Source organism: Neopelma chrysocephalum, unplaced genomic scaffold, assembly GCF_003984885.1.
Source record: "Neopelma chrysocephalum unplaced genomic scaffold, ASM398488v2 Primary Assembly neopelma1_262, whole genome shotgun sequence".
Lineage (NCBI taxonomy): Eukaryota > Metazoa > Chordata > Aves > Passeriformes > Pipridae > Neopelma > Neopelma chrysocephalum.
The window spans coordinates 240,077-249,900 of NW_020897924.1; the positions used below are offsets into that span (position 1 = coordinate 240,077).

At 66.9% G+C, this 9,824-nt stretch overlaps 2 protein-coding genes across 8 annotated transcripts; both read left to right on the forward strand.

Moving 5' to 3' along the window:
- The first annotated feature begins 21 nt into the window (after positions 1-21).
- On the forward strand, positions 22-6,567 carry ZMIZ2 (zinc finger MIZ-type containing 2). Of its 7 annotated transcripts, XM_027704250.1 has the most exons (20): positions 22-55; positions 772-893; positions 1,047-1,161; positions 1,250-1,452; positions 1,538-1,730; positions 1,812-2,066; positions 2,143-2,316; positions 2,408-2,473; positions 2,548-2,716; positions 3,299-3,443; positions 3,919-3,997; positions 4,073-4,129; positions 4,205-4,310; positions 4,485-4,642; positions 4,730-4,797; positions 4,957-5,025; positions 5,153-5,397; positions 5,482-5,657; positions 5,774-5,986; positions 6,100-6,567. In XM_027704250.1, exons 2-20 carry the CDS (start codon positions 844-846, stop codon positions 6,205-6,207), a joined length of 2,649 nt encoding a protein of 882 aa, XP_027560051.1. In that variant the 5' UTR covers positions 22-55; positions 772-843; the 3' UTR covers positions 6,208-6,567. The 7 variants fall into 7 exon arrangements, with proteins under 7 accessions (XP_027560051.1, XP_027560049.1, XP_027560052.1 ...); XM_027704248.1 differs by having other exon boundaries at positions 3,919-4,129; XM_027704251.1 differs by having other exon boundaries at positions 2,653-2,716; positions 3,919-4,129.
- A 618-nt stretch (positions 6,568-7,185) lies between these two features.
- Positions 7,186-9,328, forward strand: PPIA (peptidylprolyl isomerase A). Its single transcript, XM_027704256.1, has 5 exons — positions 7,186-7,330; positions 8,316-8,346; positions 8,453-8,541; positions 8,741-8,913; positions 9,013-9,328. The coding sequence occupies exons 1-5, from the start codon at positions 7,262-7,264 to the stop codon at positions 9,146-9,148; spliced, it is 498 nt and encodes a 165-aa protein (XP_027560057.1). The 5' UTR covers positions 7,186-7,261; the 3' UTR covers positions 9,149-9,328.
- The last annotated feature ends 496 nt before the right edge of the window (positions 9,329-9,824 follow it).

Consider the following 9,824-nt stretch of genomic DNA (forward strand, 5'->3'; position numbering starts at 1 on the left):
GCGCAGCCTCCGCGCGCGCCCCGCGCCGCCAGGGCCATCTTGGGCCGCCGCCGCGGTGAGAGCGGGAGCGCCGGGCGGGAGGACGGGGGGGACGGGCGGGACTGGCCAGGCCCCCGCGGGCCGCCCCGCCGTGCCGGGGGTGGCGGGGGCGGTTGCCATGGCAATGGGAGGGGGCTCGGCCTCGGGGCCTGCGCTGCGGTGCTGCCGGGGAAGGAGCTGGGGGGGGGGGAGGGACTGTCACCGCCGGCGAGGGGCGCCCGGGGCCGGTGGCTCCGCGGTGGCGGCTGCCGGGAGCTGGGGCAGGCCCGGCGCGGGTGTCCCCCATTTCCGCGTCGTCCCTTCCCCCGCGGCCATCCCATCTCAGCCGCCCTCCCGCGGGGCCGGGAGGAACCGAAAGCGCTGGTGACCCCGCAGCCTCCCCGCCTCGCTGCCGGGCCCGGATGGAAATACCCCGGGCGGCGGGGGGCAGTGCCGCGGGGGGACCGCGTCCCTGCCCCGGGAAGTCCCCGCGGCTCCTCCCGCCCGCAGGCGCAGGGGAAGCCCGGTGCCCGCCGCCCCGGGGGGGGGTCTGACGCCGTGGTGGCCGGCGCGGGGGGGCGGCCCGGCGCGGGGGCGGCGCGTGCCGGCCGGCGCCCCGGGCCAGACTGGGCCGGACGCCAAGTCCCGGCCGCGGAGGCTGGGGGGGTCGCGCAGGCTCCGGGCTGCACCCCCCCGGCCCCGGCCCCTCTGGAGGCGGCCGCCCCTCACCCGCCGCTCCACTGCCTCCCGCAGCCCCAGTGACAGACGGTGCCGCCGTTCCGCAGCGCCTGCCGCGGCCTCGGAAGACCCAGCCCGCACCCACCGATGAGCTCCATGAACCCCATGAAACCCTCGCTGCCGCCTGCGCCCCACGGGTGGGCGCCGGGGCAGCGTCCCTCCGTCCCCCCATGCATCCATCCCCCCATGCATCCATCCGTTCTTCATCCCTCCGTTCCCTCCATCCCCCGGTTCCCTCTGTCCCTCCATTCCTCTGTCCTTCATCTTCATTAATTTGTTTTTCTTTCTAGTGATGGTTCATTTGCATACGAGGCTGTTCCTTGGCAACCAAGCACCAATCAGCCGCCGGGATCCCTCTCCGTGGTAACCACCGTCTGGGGTGTCAGCAACCCCTCCCAGAGTCAGGTACCTGCAGCACCCTCACCCCAGGGACCTCCAGCACTTGGGTGCCACTGCCCGTGCCTGACCCACTGCCTCCCACCCCACCCCCCAGGTTTTTGGCAGCCCCATGGGCCCTGGGGGGAGCAGCTCCAATACCCCGCTGCTGCCTGGCATGGCAGGCACCGGCTCGGGCATGAGCTCGCCACCATTCCTGCCGCAGCAGCCCTTCGCTGAGGGGGCACCAGGGAAGGGGTACATGCAGCCGGGTGTCTACGGCCGCAACGCCTACCCCAGTGGGCCAGGCTTTGCTGCCAGGTAAGGCCAGCCCTGTGCCCCCTGGCCTGGCACATGTCCCGTCGCAGGGCCACCACATGCCCCTTCCTGCCTCTCTGCTCTCCAGCTATACCAGCGGCCCCAGCGGCCCGGGTGGGATTGGGCTCCCCTCACATGCTGGCCGGGCCCCCGCTGACTTCACCCAGGCAGCGGCTGCTGCTGCCGTGGCCGCTGCTGCTGCCACAGCCACGGCCACGGCCACAGCGACAGTGGCAGCGCTGCAAGAGAAGCAGAGCCAGGAGCTGAGCCAGTACAGCACGGTAAGAGCCTGGCTGTGGCAGAACCGGGGAGCTGACAGTTGCCCTGGCCCTGCCCTGACCTCCTTCTCTTCCCCCCTGCAGATGGGCACAGGGCAGTCCTTTAGCAACCAGTTCCTGCCCCATGCACCTGGACCCCGTGGCACCAGCATGAGCCCAGCTGGCATGGCAGGTGTCATGGCCCCCTCTGGCATTTCCCCTGTGAGCATGAGTCCAGTGCGGGCACCTGGCACCAGCTCCCTGTATGGTGGGCAACGAGTGCCCCAGCACGCCTACCCTGGTCCCCCCCCAAGCCAGCAGCTACCCCGCCAGAGCCTCAAGCGGGCGTACTCCAACGAGGTGAGCACTGCGTCGATGAAGGCTGTGGCGTACCGGGACCCCATTTCCCGCTGGTGCTGACCCCCTGGCCCTGCAGGGGTACCCAGCGCAGCAGTTCCTCCAGGGCGGGCAGTATGCTGTGGCCGGTGCTCAGTATGCCCCCAGCGCCCCCCAGTCCTCCGCTCCGTCCCCCTCCTACCCCGGCCATAGGCTGCAGCAGGGCATGGGCCAGTACCTCTCCGCTTCAGGCAGTGCTGGACCCTATTACAAGGTACTGCAGAGGGAACGGTGGGCATGAGGTGGGGGTCCAGGTGTCTGTAGTCCCCCGGTGCCAGCCTCTGGGGACCCTCCTCCTCCCACAGTCTGCTGACCAGTTCAACGGGCAGAGCACCAGCTTCAGCACCTACGGCCAAGCAGCCGTCAACGGGGTGAGTCTGGCAGCAGGTGGGGTGGGGGCTGTGCCGGCCCGGCCGGGCGCTGAGGGTGCACGGTGCCTCCGCAGCCGGGCCGGTTGCTGCCGGGGTATCCCAGCTCGCCGCTGGCCGGGAACCCCACACCACCCATGACGCCGGGCAGTGGCATCCCCACCTACACGTCCCCTGGTCAGGACGTCAAGTCACCCTTCCTGCCAGACATGAAGCCCAACATCACCCCCCTGCACCCATCCCCTGGTAGGTGTCCCTGGTCAGGGGGACTGCCAGGGTGGGAAGGAAGGGGGGGACTTCACAGTGTGGGGCTCATTTCTGGCAGTATGGCCCCCCCTTTAAAGGCAGGGTGGGAGGGGAGGGGTGTCAGCACAGGGGGTGTGGCCATTGCCAGGGTTTGGGGCCAGTGGAGGCAGGTGGTAGAGGCTTGCTGTGAGGGTGGGACTGAGTAGGGTGAGGGAGTTAATAAAAGGGTGTGGCCCGGGGCGGGTGAGGGTTGGCTTTATCAGGAGTGGTGGCTTTGGTGGGAGGGGCTCCTGTTCTGTGGGTGGGACCTCCTGGAATGGGAGGAGCTTGGATAGGGTGGGGTGTCCTGGAGTGGGAGGAGCCTTCGGTGGGATGGGCTCCTGCATGGGGTGGGAGGGGCCTCTGCTGTGGGGGAGGAGCCACTTCGGGTAGGAGGAGCTTCCTGGATAGGGCTGCCTGTCCTGGGTGGATGGGACTGCTGAGATGTGGGGGGCTTCCTGTGAGGTGGATCCCTGTGCAGGGTGCGGGGAGTGGCTGGGGTGTGGCTGGGGCACAGGGGTCCCTGCTGATGGCACCCCGCAGGGCCAGCCCCCGGTGAGGAGCTGCGGCTGACCTTCCCGGTGCGGGACGGCGTGGTGCTGGAGCCCTTCCGCCTGCAGCACAACCTGGCCGTCAGCAACCATGTCTTCCAGCTGCGTGACTCTGTCTACAAGACCCTCATGATGAGGTGCGGGCTGCAGGTGTGGTGTCACACAGCGCTGCTCAGGTGGTTCTGTGTGGCACCATGTGAGGCAGCGCTGGGCAGCACGGCTGGGCGCTGCATAGTGCCATGTGGCATGACAGTGTGTGGCCTGGTCTGGCTTGGCACGGCACTGCGCTGCATCATGGTGTGGTGTGGTTTGGTGCAGTGGTATCTGCCATGGTTTAGGGTAGTGCCACGGTGGCTCAGCACCTCGCTGCAGTGCATGGTGGCTTGGGGCGTGGCTTGGCATGGCACGGTGGGACATTGTGTGGCTTGGCACAGTGCAGTGCTACAGTGCCGTGGGGTTTGTCACAGTGCTGTATGACATGGTGGCGCATGCCGTGGCTTGGCACAGCATGGTTCTGCATGGTGCAGTGCAGCACCCAGTGCGGGTGGCACCCAGTGCGGTGGCTCGCGTGCGAGCATGCCCTCTGCCCTCACACACTCTGCCTGCTCCCAGGCCTGACCTGGAGCTGCAGTTCAAGTGCTACCACCACGAGGATCGGCAGATGAACACCAACTGGCCGGCCTCTGTGCAGGTGAGTGTCAATGCCACGCCGCTCACCATCGAGCGCGGTGACAACAAGACCTCCCACAAGCCGCTCTACCTGAAGCACGTCTGCCAGCCCGGCCGGAACACCATCCAGATCACTGTCACCGCCTGCTGCTGTGTGAGTCACGTCCAGGTCCTGGGACTGGGAGGGTGATGGCTGGGGCTGCAACTCAGCCTCCCCATCTCTCCGCAGTCCCATCTGTTCGTCCTGCAGCTGGTGCACCGGCCCTCCGTGCGCTCAGTGCTGCAGGGGCTCATCAAGAAGCGCCTACTTCCCGCTGAGCACTGCATCACCAAAAGTGAGCACCCAGGTCCTGGGGACCGGGGGCTGCAGCATGGCAGGGGAACACCTGGTCACGAGCTACAGCAGGATGGGGGTGATGGGGCACTATTGCCCAGGTGCCACCACAGTGCCACCCCCATCCCATTGTCCCGGTTCTGACCCTTGGTGCCCCTTGTCCCCACCTCCCCAGTCAAGCGCAACTTCAGCAGTGGGACCATCCCGGGGACCCCAGGGCCCAACGGTGAGGACGGTGTGGAGCAGACGGCCATCAAGGTGTCCCTCAAGTGCCCCATCACCTTCCGGAGGATCCAGCTCCCAGCCAGGGGTCATGATTGCCGGCACATACAGGTAGGGCTGGTGGTGGCAGGGTGCTGGGAGGTGTTCCCCACCCAATATCCTGCCCTTGTCTGGCTCAGCTGCTGGTCTCCCCCACAGTGCTTCGACCTTGAGTCGTATCTGCAGCTCAACTGTGAGAGGGGGACGTGGCGGTGTCCTGTCTGCAAGTGAGTGGGGGCTGCAGTGGGGCCATGCCCTGGTGTCCCTGCCTGCAGGGGAGAGGGGGTATGTTTCCTGTCCTGGCGGGGGGAGGGTGGTTCCTGCCTTGCAGGGGGAAGTTCCTGCCAGGGTTCTCTGCCCTCACTCTGCCTGCACCCTGCCTGCAGTAAGACGGCCCTGCTGGAGGGCCTGGAGGTGGACCAGTACATGCTGGGCATCCTGATATACATCCAGAAGTAAGTGCCCTTGCTCTGACTGTCCATCCATCCATCCATCCATCCATGCCTGGCCCTATGCCATCACTGGAGGGGCTGTGCAGCAGGTGCCCCAACCTCACCTCCCCTGCCCTCCTGCTGCCCTCAGTTCGGAACATGAAGAGATCACCATTGACCCGACCTGCAGCTGGAAACCCGTCCCAATCAAACCCGACATCCACGTCAAGGAGGAACCGGAGGGACCGGTGCTGAAGCGGTGCCGGACACTCAGTCCTACTCACATGGTGCTGCCCAACATCATGGAGATGATTGCAGCCTTGGGGCCCAGCTCTGTGCCCTTCCCGGCACTGTCACAGCCTCTGGCAGGGGCTGCTGCTGACTACAGCACCCCGGGTATGGGGAGACCCATGGGGGACAGGACTGGACCCTGCCCCTGTGTGTGTGTGTGTGTCCCAATTGCCCCATTTCCTCTCATAGGTTCCAGCTTTCCAGGACCTGGGGGCTTCCCAGAGCCTTTCCCTCCCCCCGGCGCCCCTGGCACCCCAACGCTGAGTGACTTCACACCAGGCCCCCCCTCCATCTCCTACCAGCCCAACATCCCTGGCAGCCTCCTGGCCCCTGAGAAACCCCCTGTGCCCCCTGTGCCCGCACAGGTCAGCTGGGCTGCGAGTGGGGCGGCTATGCCCAGGCCCCTACATCTCACTGGGAGCGCTAGGGGTCCCAGTGAAGGGAGGGTCTTATGGCCACGCTCTCTTCCCCCCCTCTGCAGCTTCCCCCATCGGGACGGATGGAGCCATCCCACCCCCCGGTGCAGCCAGGGCTGCACAGCACCCCCTCAGGCAGCCAGCCAGCCCCCATGCTGCACCCTCGGAGCGCAGTGGCACGGCCTCCTCTGGGACCCCAAGCCCACGCTGCCGACCTCGCCTTCCCCCCTGCACCCAGCATGGCCACGGCAGGTGATGGCTCGGAGCCTGCCCTCGACGTGAGTACCGGGGGGAGCAGCCAGGGGTCCCACTGCTGGCTCGGGACCCCAGCTGCTGTGGGGAGGTGGGCAGAAGCTGTGGGGGGCCGATCGTCACACACTGCCGCCCCCAGCTTCTGCCTGAGCTGACGAATCCCGATGAGCTGCTCTCCTACCTGGGGCCCCCTGACCTCCCCAGCAGCAGCAATGATGATCTCCTCTCCCTCTTCGAGAATAACTGAGCCATCCTTGCCCCCCCTGGGGCTGGGGGGCAGCACTGCGTGCCCCTGCCCACCGCAGAGCTGGGACGCCCCACTATGGGGGTTTTCTCAAAGGGCTGCGATGGAACGGACGGGCTGAGCCCCCCCAGAAGCACAAGGCTGTACATAGTGTAGAAACACTACTGCCCTCCCCCGAGACCTCCCCGTATTTAAAGGCAAGTGCGTCACTGCGGGGCTGCCCGTGCCCCCATTCAATGTGCAAATGCTGCTGCCCCTAGTACTGCATGGGCCTGGTGTGGGTTGAGGGGCTCAGCCCCTGCTGCCCCCAAGCCCAGTTGCCCTGTACATCCCCGATGGCTATTAAAGTATCCTGCAGGGTCATATGTGCCCTGTCCTTTGTCATCTCGCTGTGGGTCTGACCCCAGGACCCCTCCTCGAGCAGGGAAGGGGGATTCCTACCCCTTTCCGGGCAGAGAGGGCGAGGGGTGTCCCGGGTGGCGGTGGGCTCATGCCCCCTCCCCGGGCAGGGAGGCGGGGGGGTCCCTCGGTGGCAGGGGAATTCTGCCCCCTCCTCGGGCAGCGGCAGCCCAGGCGGGCCGTGAACCGGGCCTGTGGCGTCAATCATTAACCGGGGCCGGGCGGGCGATGCTGCAGTCCCGCGGCGGAGGGGGAAAATCGGGAGTTTTCCCAGGGCGGGCGAGGGGCTGCCCGTACTGCAGGGCTGGTGCTGCCGCATCCTCGCCGCCCCCGGTCCTGCCGCGTACGGCGGCCCGACCCCGCACCTCGCCCCCCAGCTCCCCGCACCGCGCATGCGCGCCGCGCCCTGCCCAGCGCCGGCCCGCGGCCCCCGCCCCACCCGCGCTTTTTTCCCTCCTTTCTCCCCCTTTTCAAACGCGGCGCCGCTGATTGGTCACCTGCCCTGCCACTCCGCCACTCCGCCAGCGCCCGTTGGCCGGCGCCGCGGGAGAGGCGGGCCCTCCTCGCGCTATATAATGGGCGGCGGGGCGCCAAGCTCCTTCTGCTGCGCCGCGCTCGCCGCCCGGATCAGTCGCTGCTGCCTCGCTCCTGCCTCGCCATGGCCAACCCCGTCGTCTTCTTCGACATCGCCGCCAACGGCGAGCCCCTGGGCCGCGTCACCTTCGAGGTAGGCGCGGGGGGGCGGGGGGCACCGCCGCCATTTCCTCGCGGGGGCGCGTGGGGCCGGCGGGCGGTGGGTGCGCGTGCGCGGCGGGGGCGCGTCCCACTGGCCGCGGGGCTGCGCGGCCCCGGCCCGGAGGGGCGAACAAAGGGCCCCACTGGGCCCGCCGCGGGCTCGCAGCGCCGAAAGACGCGGCCCGACTCGCCCGGGGAACGGCGGTGGTGCGATGCCTGCGCAGGGCGCACCGTCGCCCGGGGGAACCCCTCTGCCCCCTTCGTCGTCGCCGCCGCGCTCGGTACCGCCGTCTCCCCGTTCCCGCCGGGCCCCGCTGGCCTCGCCGCCGGCCGCCTTCCCGCCGCGCCGCCGCGGCTCCGCTCCGCCCCGCCCCGGGGCCGGGGGGGCGCGGCCGCTCCCCCCACTGCGGGTCGGGGCCGTGGCTGCCGCGCCGCCATTTTATCGCGGGGCCCCCGGAGCACCGGGATGAGCCGCGTCGAACCCCTGGGCGGTGCTTCTCGGGTCTGGGGATGCTGGCGGAGAGCGGCGGCAACCCGATCGCCGCGGGACTGTCGCTGGAGGGCGAAGCATTTGTCGCCCCGCCCGGGGCGCGGAGCATCCGTGGCACGGCCGCGCCGGCTTCGGGCGCCGTGGCTGCTGCAGAGCCGGGGCTGTTCGCCCGCACGGGTGGCGCATCCTGCCCAAAATCCCCCCGGAGCGCTGGGAGGCGGCGCGCGCCCCGCCCGGGAAGGCTCCAGGCGTATGAATTTAATCCAGGCCAGCGAAGCGAACGTTCGTTGGTGAGATGTGCAGTGCGATGGTTTGGAGTTGGAGCTCCCACAAATCAGCGTCAGGCAGGGAGGGCTCTGCAGCTGCGGGCACGGCCAGGATCCACCTCCCGGCAGCGGGTCCCTGCAGTCTGGGGGTGGCCCTGGGGAGCGGGGGACAGTGGTCAGTCACCACCCCAGCCTGACAGATGTCTTTCCTTTCTTTGCAGCTGTTCGCAGACAAGGTCCCCAAGACAGCAGGTTGGTAAAGCAGCTCTGGCCACACTGCAGCTGCACCAAAACCAAGTAGTGTTCTGAATTCTGAGCAAAACAGGCTATTCATGGTGATTTTTTTCTTCCTTTGTAGAAAACTTCCGTGCCCTGAGTACTGGTGAGAAGGGATTTGGCTACAAGGGGTCCTGCTTCCACAGGATCATTCCTGGGTTCATGTGCCAGGTGCGTAGCATTCCCACCGCAGCGGGGGGGTGGATGGGTGAGGTGATATGTTACTCACGTAGGTTTTAGAGTTGGATTCTGGAAGATTTGGGGTGGGAGGGCAGCTCTGCCTCCTGCCTGCAGCATGTGGAGGGGCCACTGCTCCCGGTTCCAGGGTGCTCTCCTGCACCTGTGACCTGAAATGCCAATCTCTTCACAGGGTGGTGACTTTACGCGCCACAATGGCACCGGAGGCAAATCCATCTACGGGGAGAAGTTCCCTGATGAGAACTTCATCCTGAAGCACACAGGCCCTGGCATCCTGTCAATGGCCAACGCTGGCCCCAACACGAACGGTTCCCAGTTTTTCATCTGCACTGCCAAGACTGAGTGGTGAGTTGGGGACTGTGGGAGGACAGGCTCGGGAGTCCCCAGCTGGGAGGTGTCCTGTGGGGACATCAGGGACCAGCTGTGACTGGTGTTTCTCCCCAGGTTGGATGGAAAGCACGTTGTCTTCGGCCGTGTCAAGGAGGGGATGAACGTGGTGGAGGCCATGGAGCGCTGTGGCTCCAAGGATGGCAAAACGAGCAAGAAGATCACCATCACCGACTGCGGGCAGCTCTCGTAAACCCTCTTCTCGCCAACTGACCATTCCTCGGGCAGCCCGGGCGCTGTGCCCCGCTGCAGCTCACCCGCTCCCGCCCCGTTCCCGACGTACTGCTGCGTTTCTACTGGGTCTTGGCCCCACATACACGGTCCCACTGGGCTGCAGTTACCTTTGAGTCTAAATAAAACGAGTTAACCCACAGCAGCCCCCTTCCGTCCCCCAGCTGGAGCAGGCAGGGGGTGGGGCTGGTGGGAAAGGAAGGAGGGGGTGTACCAGCTGGTCCTGGCACTGAGCTGATCTGTGGGGGTCCTCAGTGCTGCATCTGGGAAAGGGCCCCCCTTCCCTCTTCTACCCACTGCTGTGGGACTGCAATAAGTATGGGGACAGGTGGTGACCCCCACCTTTGGGTTCCTTGTGGGTCTCTGTCAGCAGGTGGCCTTTGGCACAGCTGGTGTTTGCTATACTGTGAAGATGGGAATTCCAATGGCTCCAGCAAGAAGAGTTTCAGGCTGGGAGGATCCCAGTGCTTCCTGCTACAGCAACCCAGTTAGGGGGTGGCTCTCTGAGATCTCAGTGGTCCCTGTTGGGGGGGGTCGTGGTGATCCCAGTTTGGGGGTGCCCACCTCTGATAAGTTCCCATGTTTGGCATAGTCTCAGTTTGCAATGGGGTGATAAGTGCTCCCAGTTCAAGCGTTGT

What these genes read in the sequence shown, in the direction of transcription:
- PPIA (XM_027704256.1), top strand. Translation starts at nt 7,262, where the DNA reads ATGGCCAACCCCGTCGTCTTCTTCGACATCGCCGCCAACGGCGAGCCC. An exon ending in CAAGGTCCCCAAGACAGCAG is followed by an intron (nt 8,347 to 8,452) that starts GTTGGTAAAGCA and finishes CTTCCTTTGTAG; the next exon opens with AAAACTTCCGTGCCCTGAGT. An exon ending in TTCCTGGGTTCATGTGCCAG is followed by an intron (nt 8,542 to 8,740) that starts GTGCGTAGCATT and finishes ATCTCTTCACAG; the next exon opens with GGTGGTGACTTTACGCGCCA.
- ZMIZ2 (XM_027704248.1), top strand. Translation starts at nt 844, where the DNA reads ATGAGCTCCATGAACCCCATGAAACCCTCGCTGCCGCCTGCGCCCCAC. An exon ending in CTGTCACCGCCTGCTGCTGT is followed by an intron (nt 4,130 to 4,204) that starts GTGAGTCACGTC and finishes ATCTCTCCGCAG; the next exon opens with TCCCATCTGTTCGTCCTGCA. An exon ending in GCTCGGAGCCTGCCCTCGAC is followed by an intron (nt 5,987 to 6,099) that starts GTGAGTACCGGG and finishes TGCCGCCCCCAG; the next exon opens with CTTCTGCCTGAGCTGACGAA.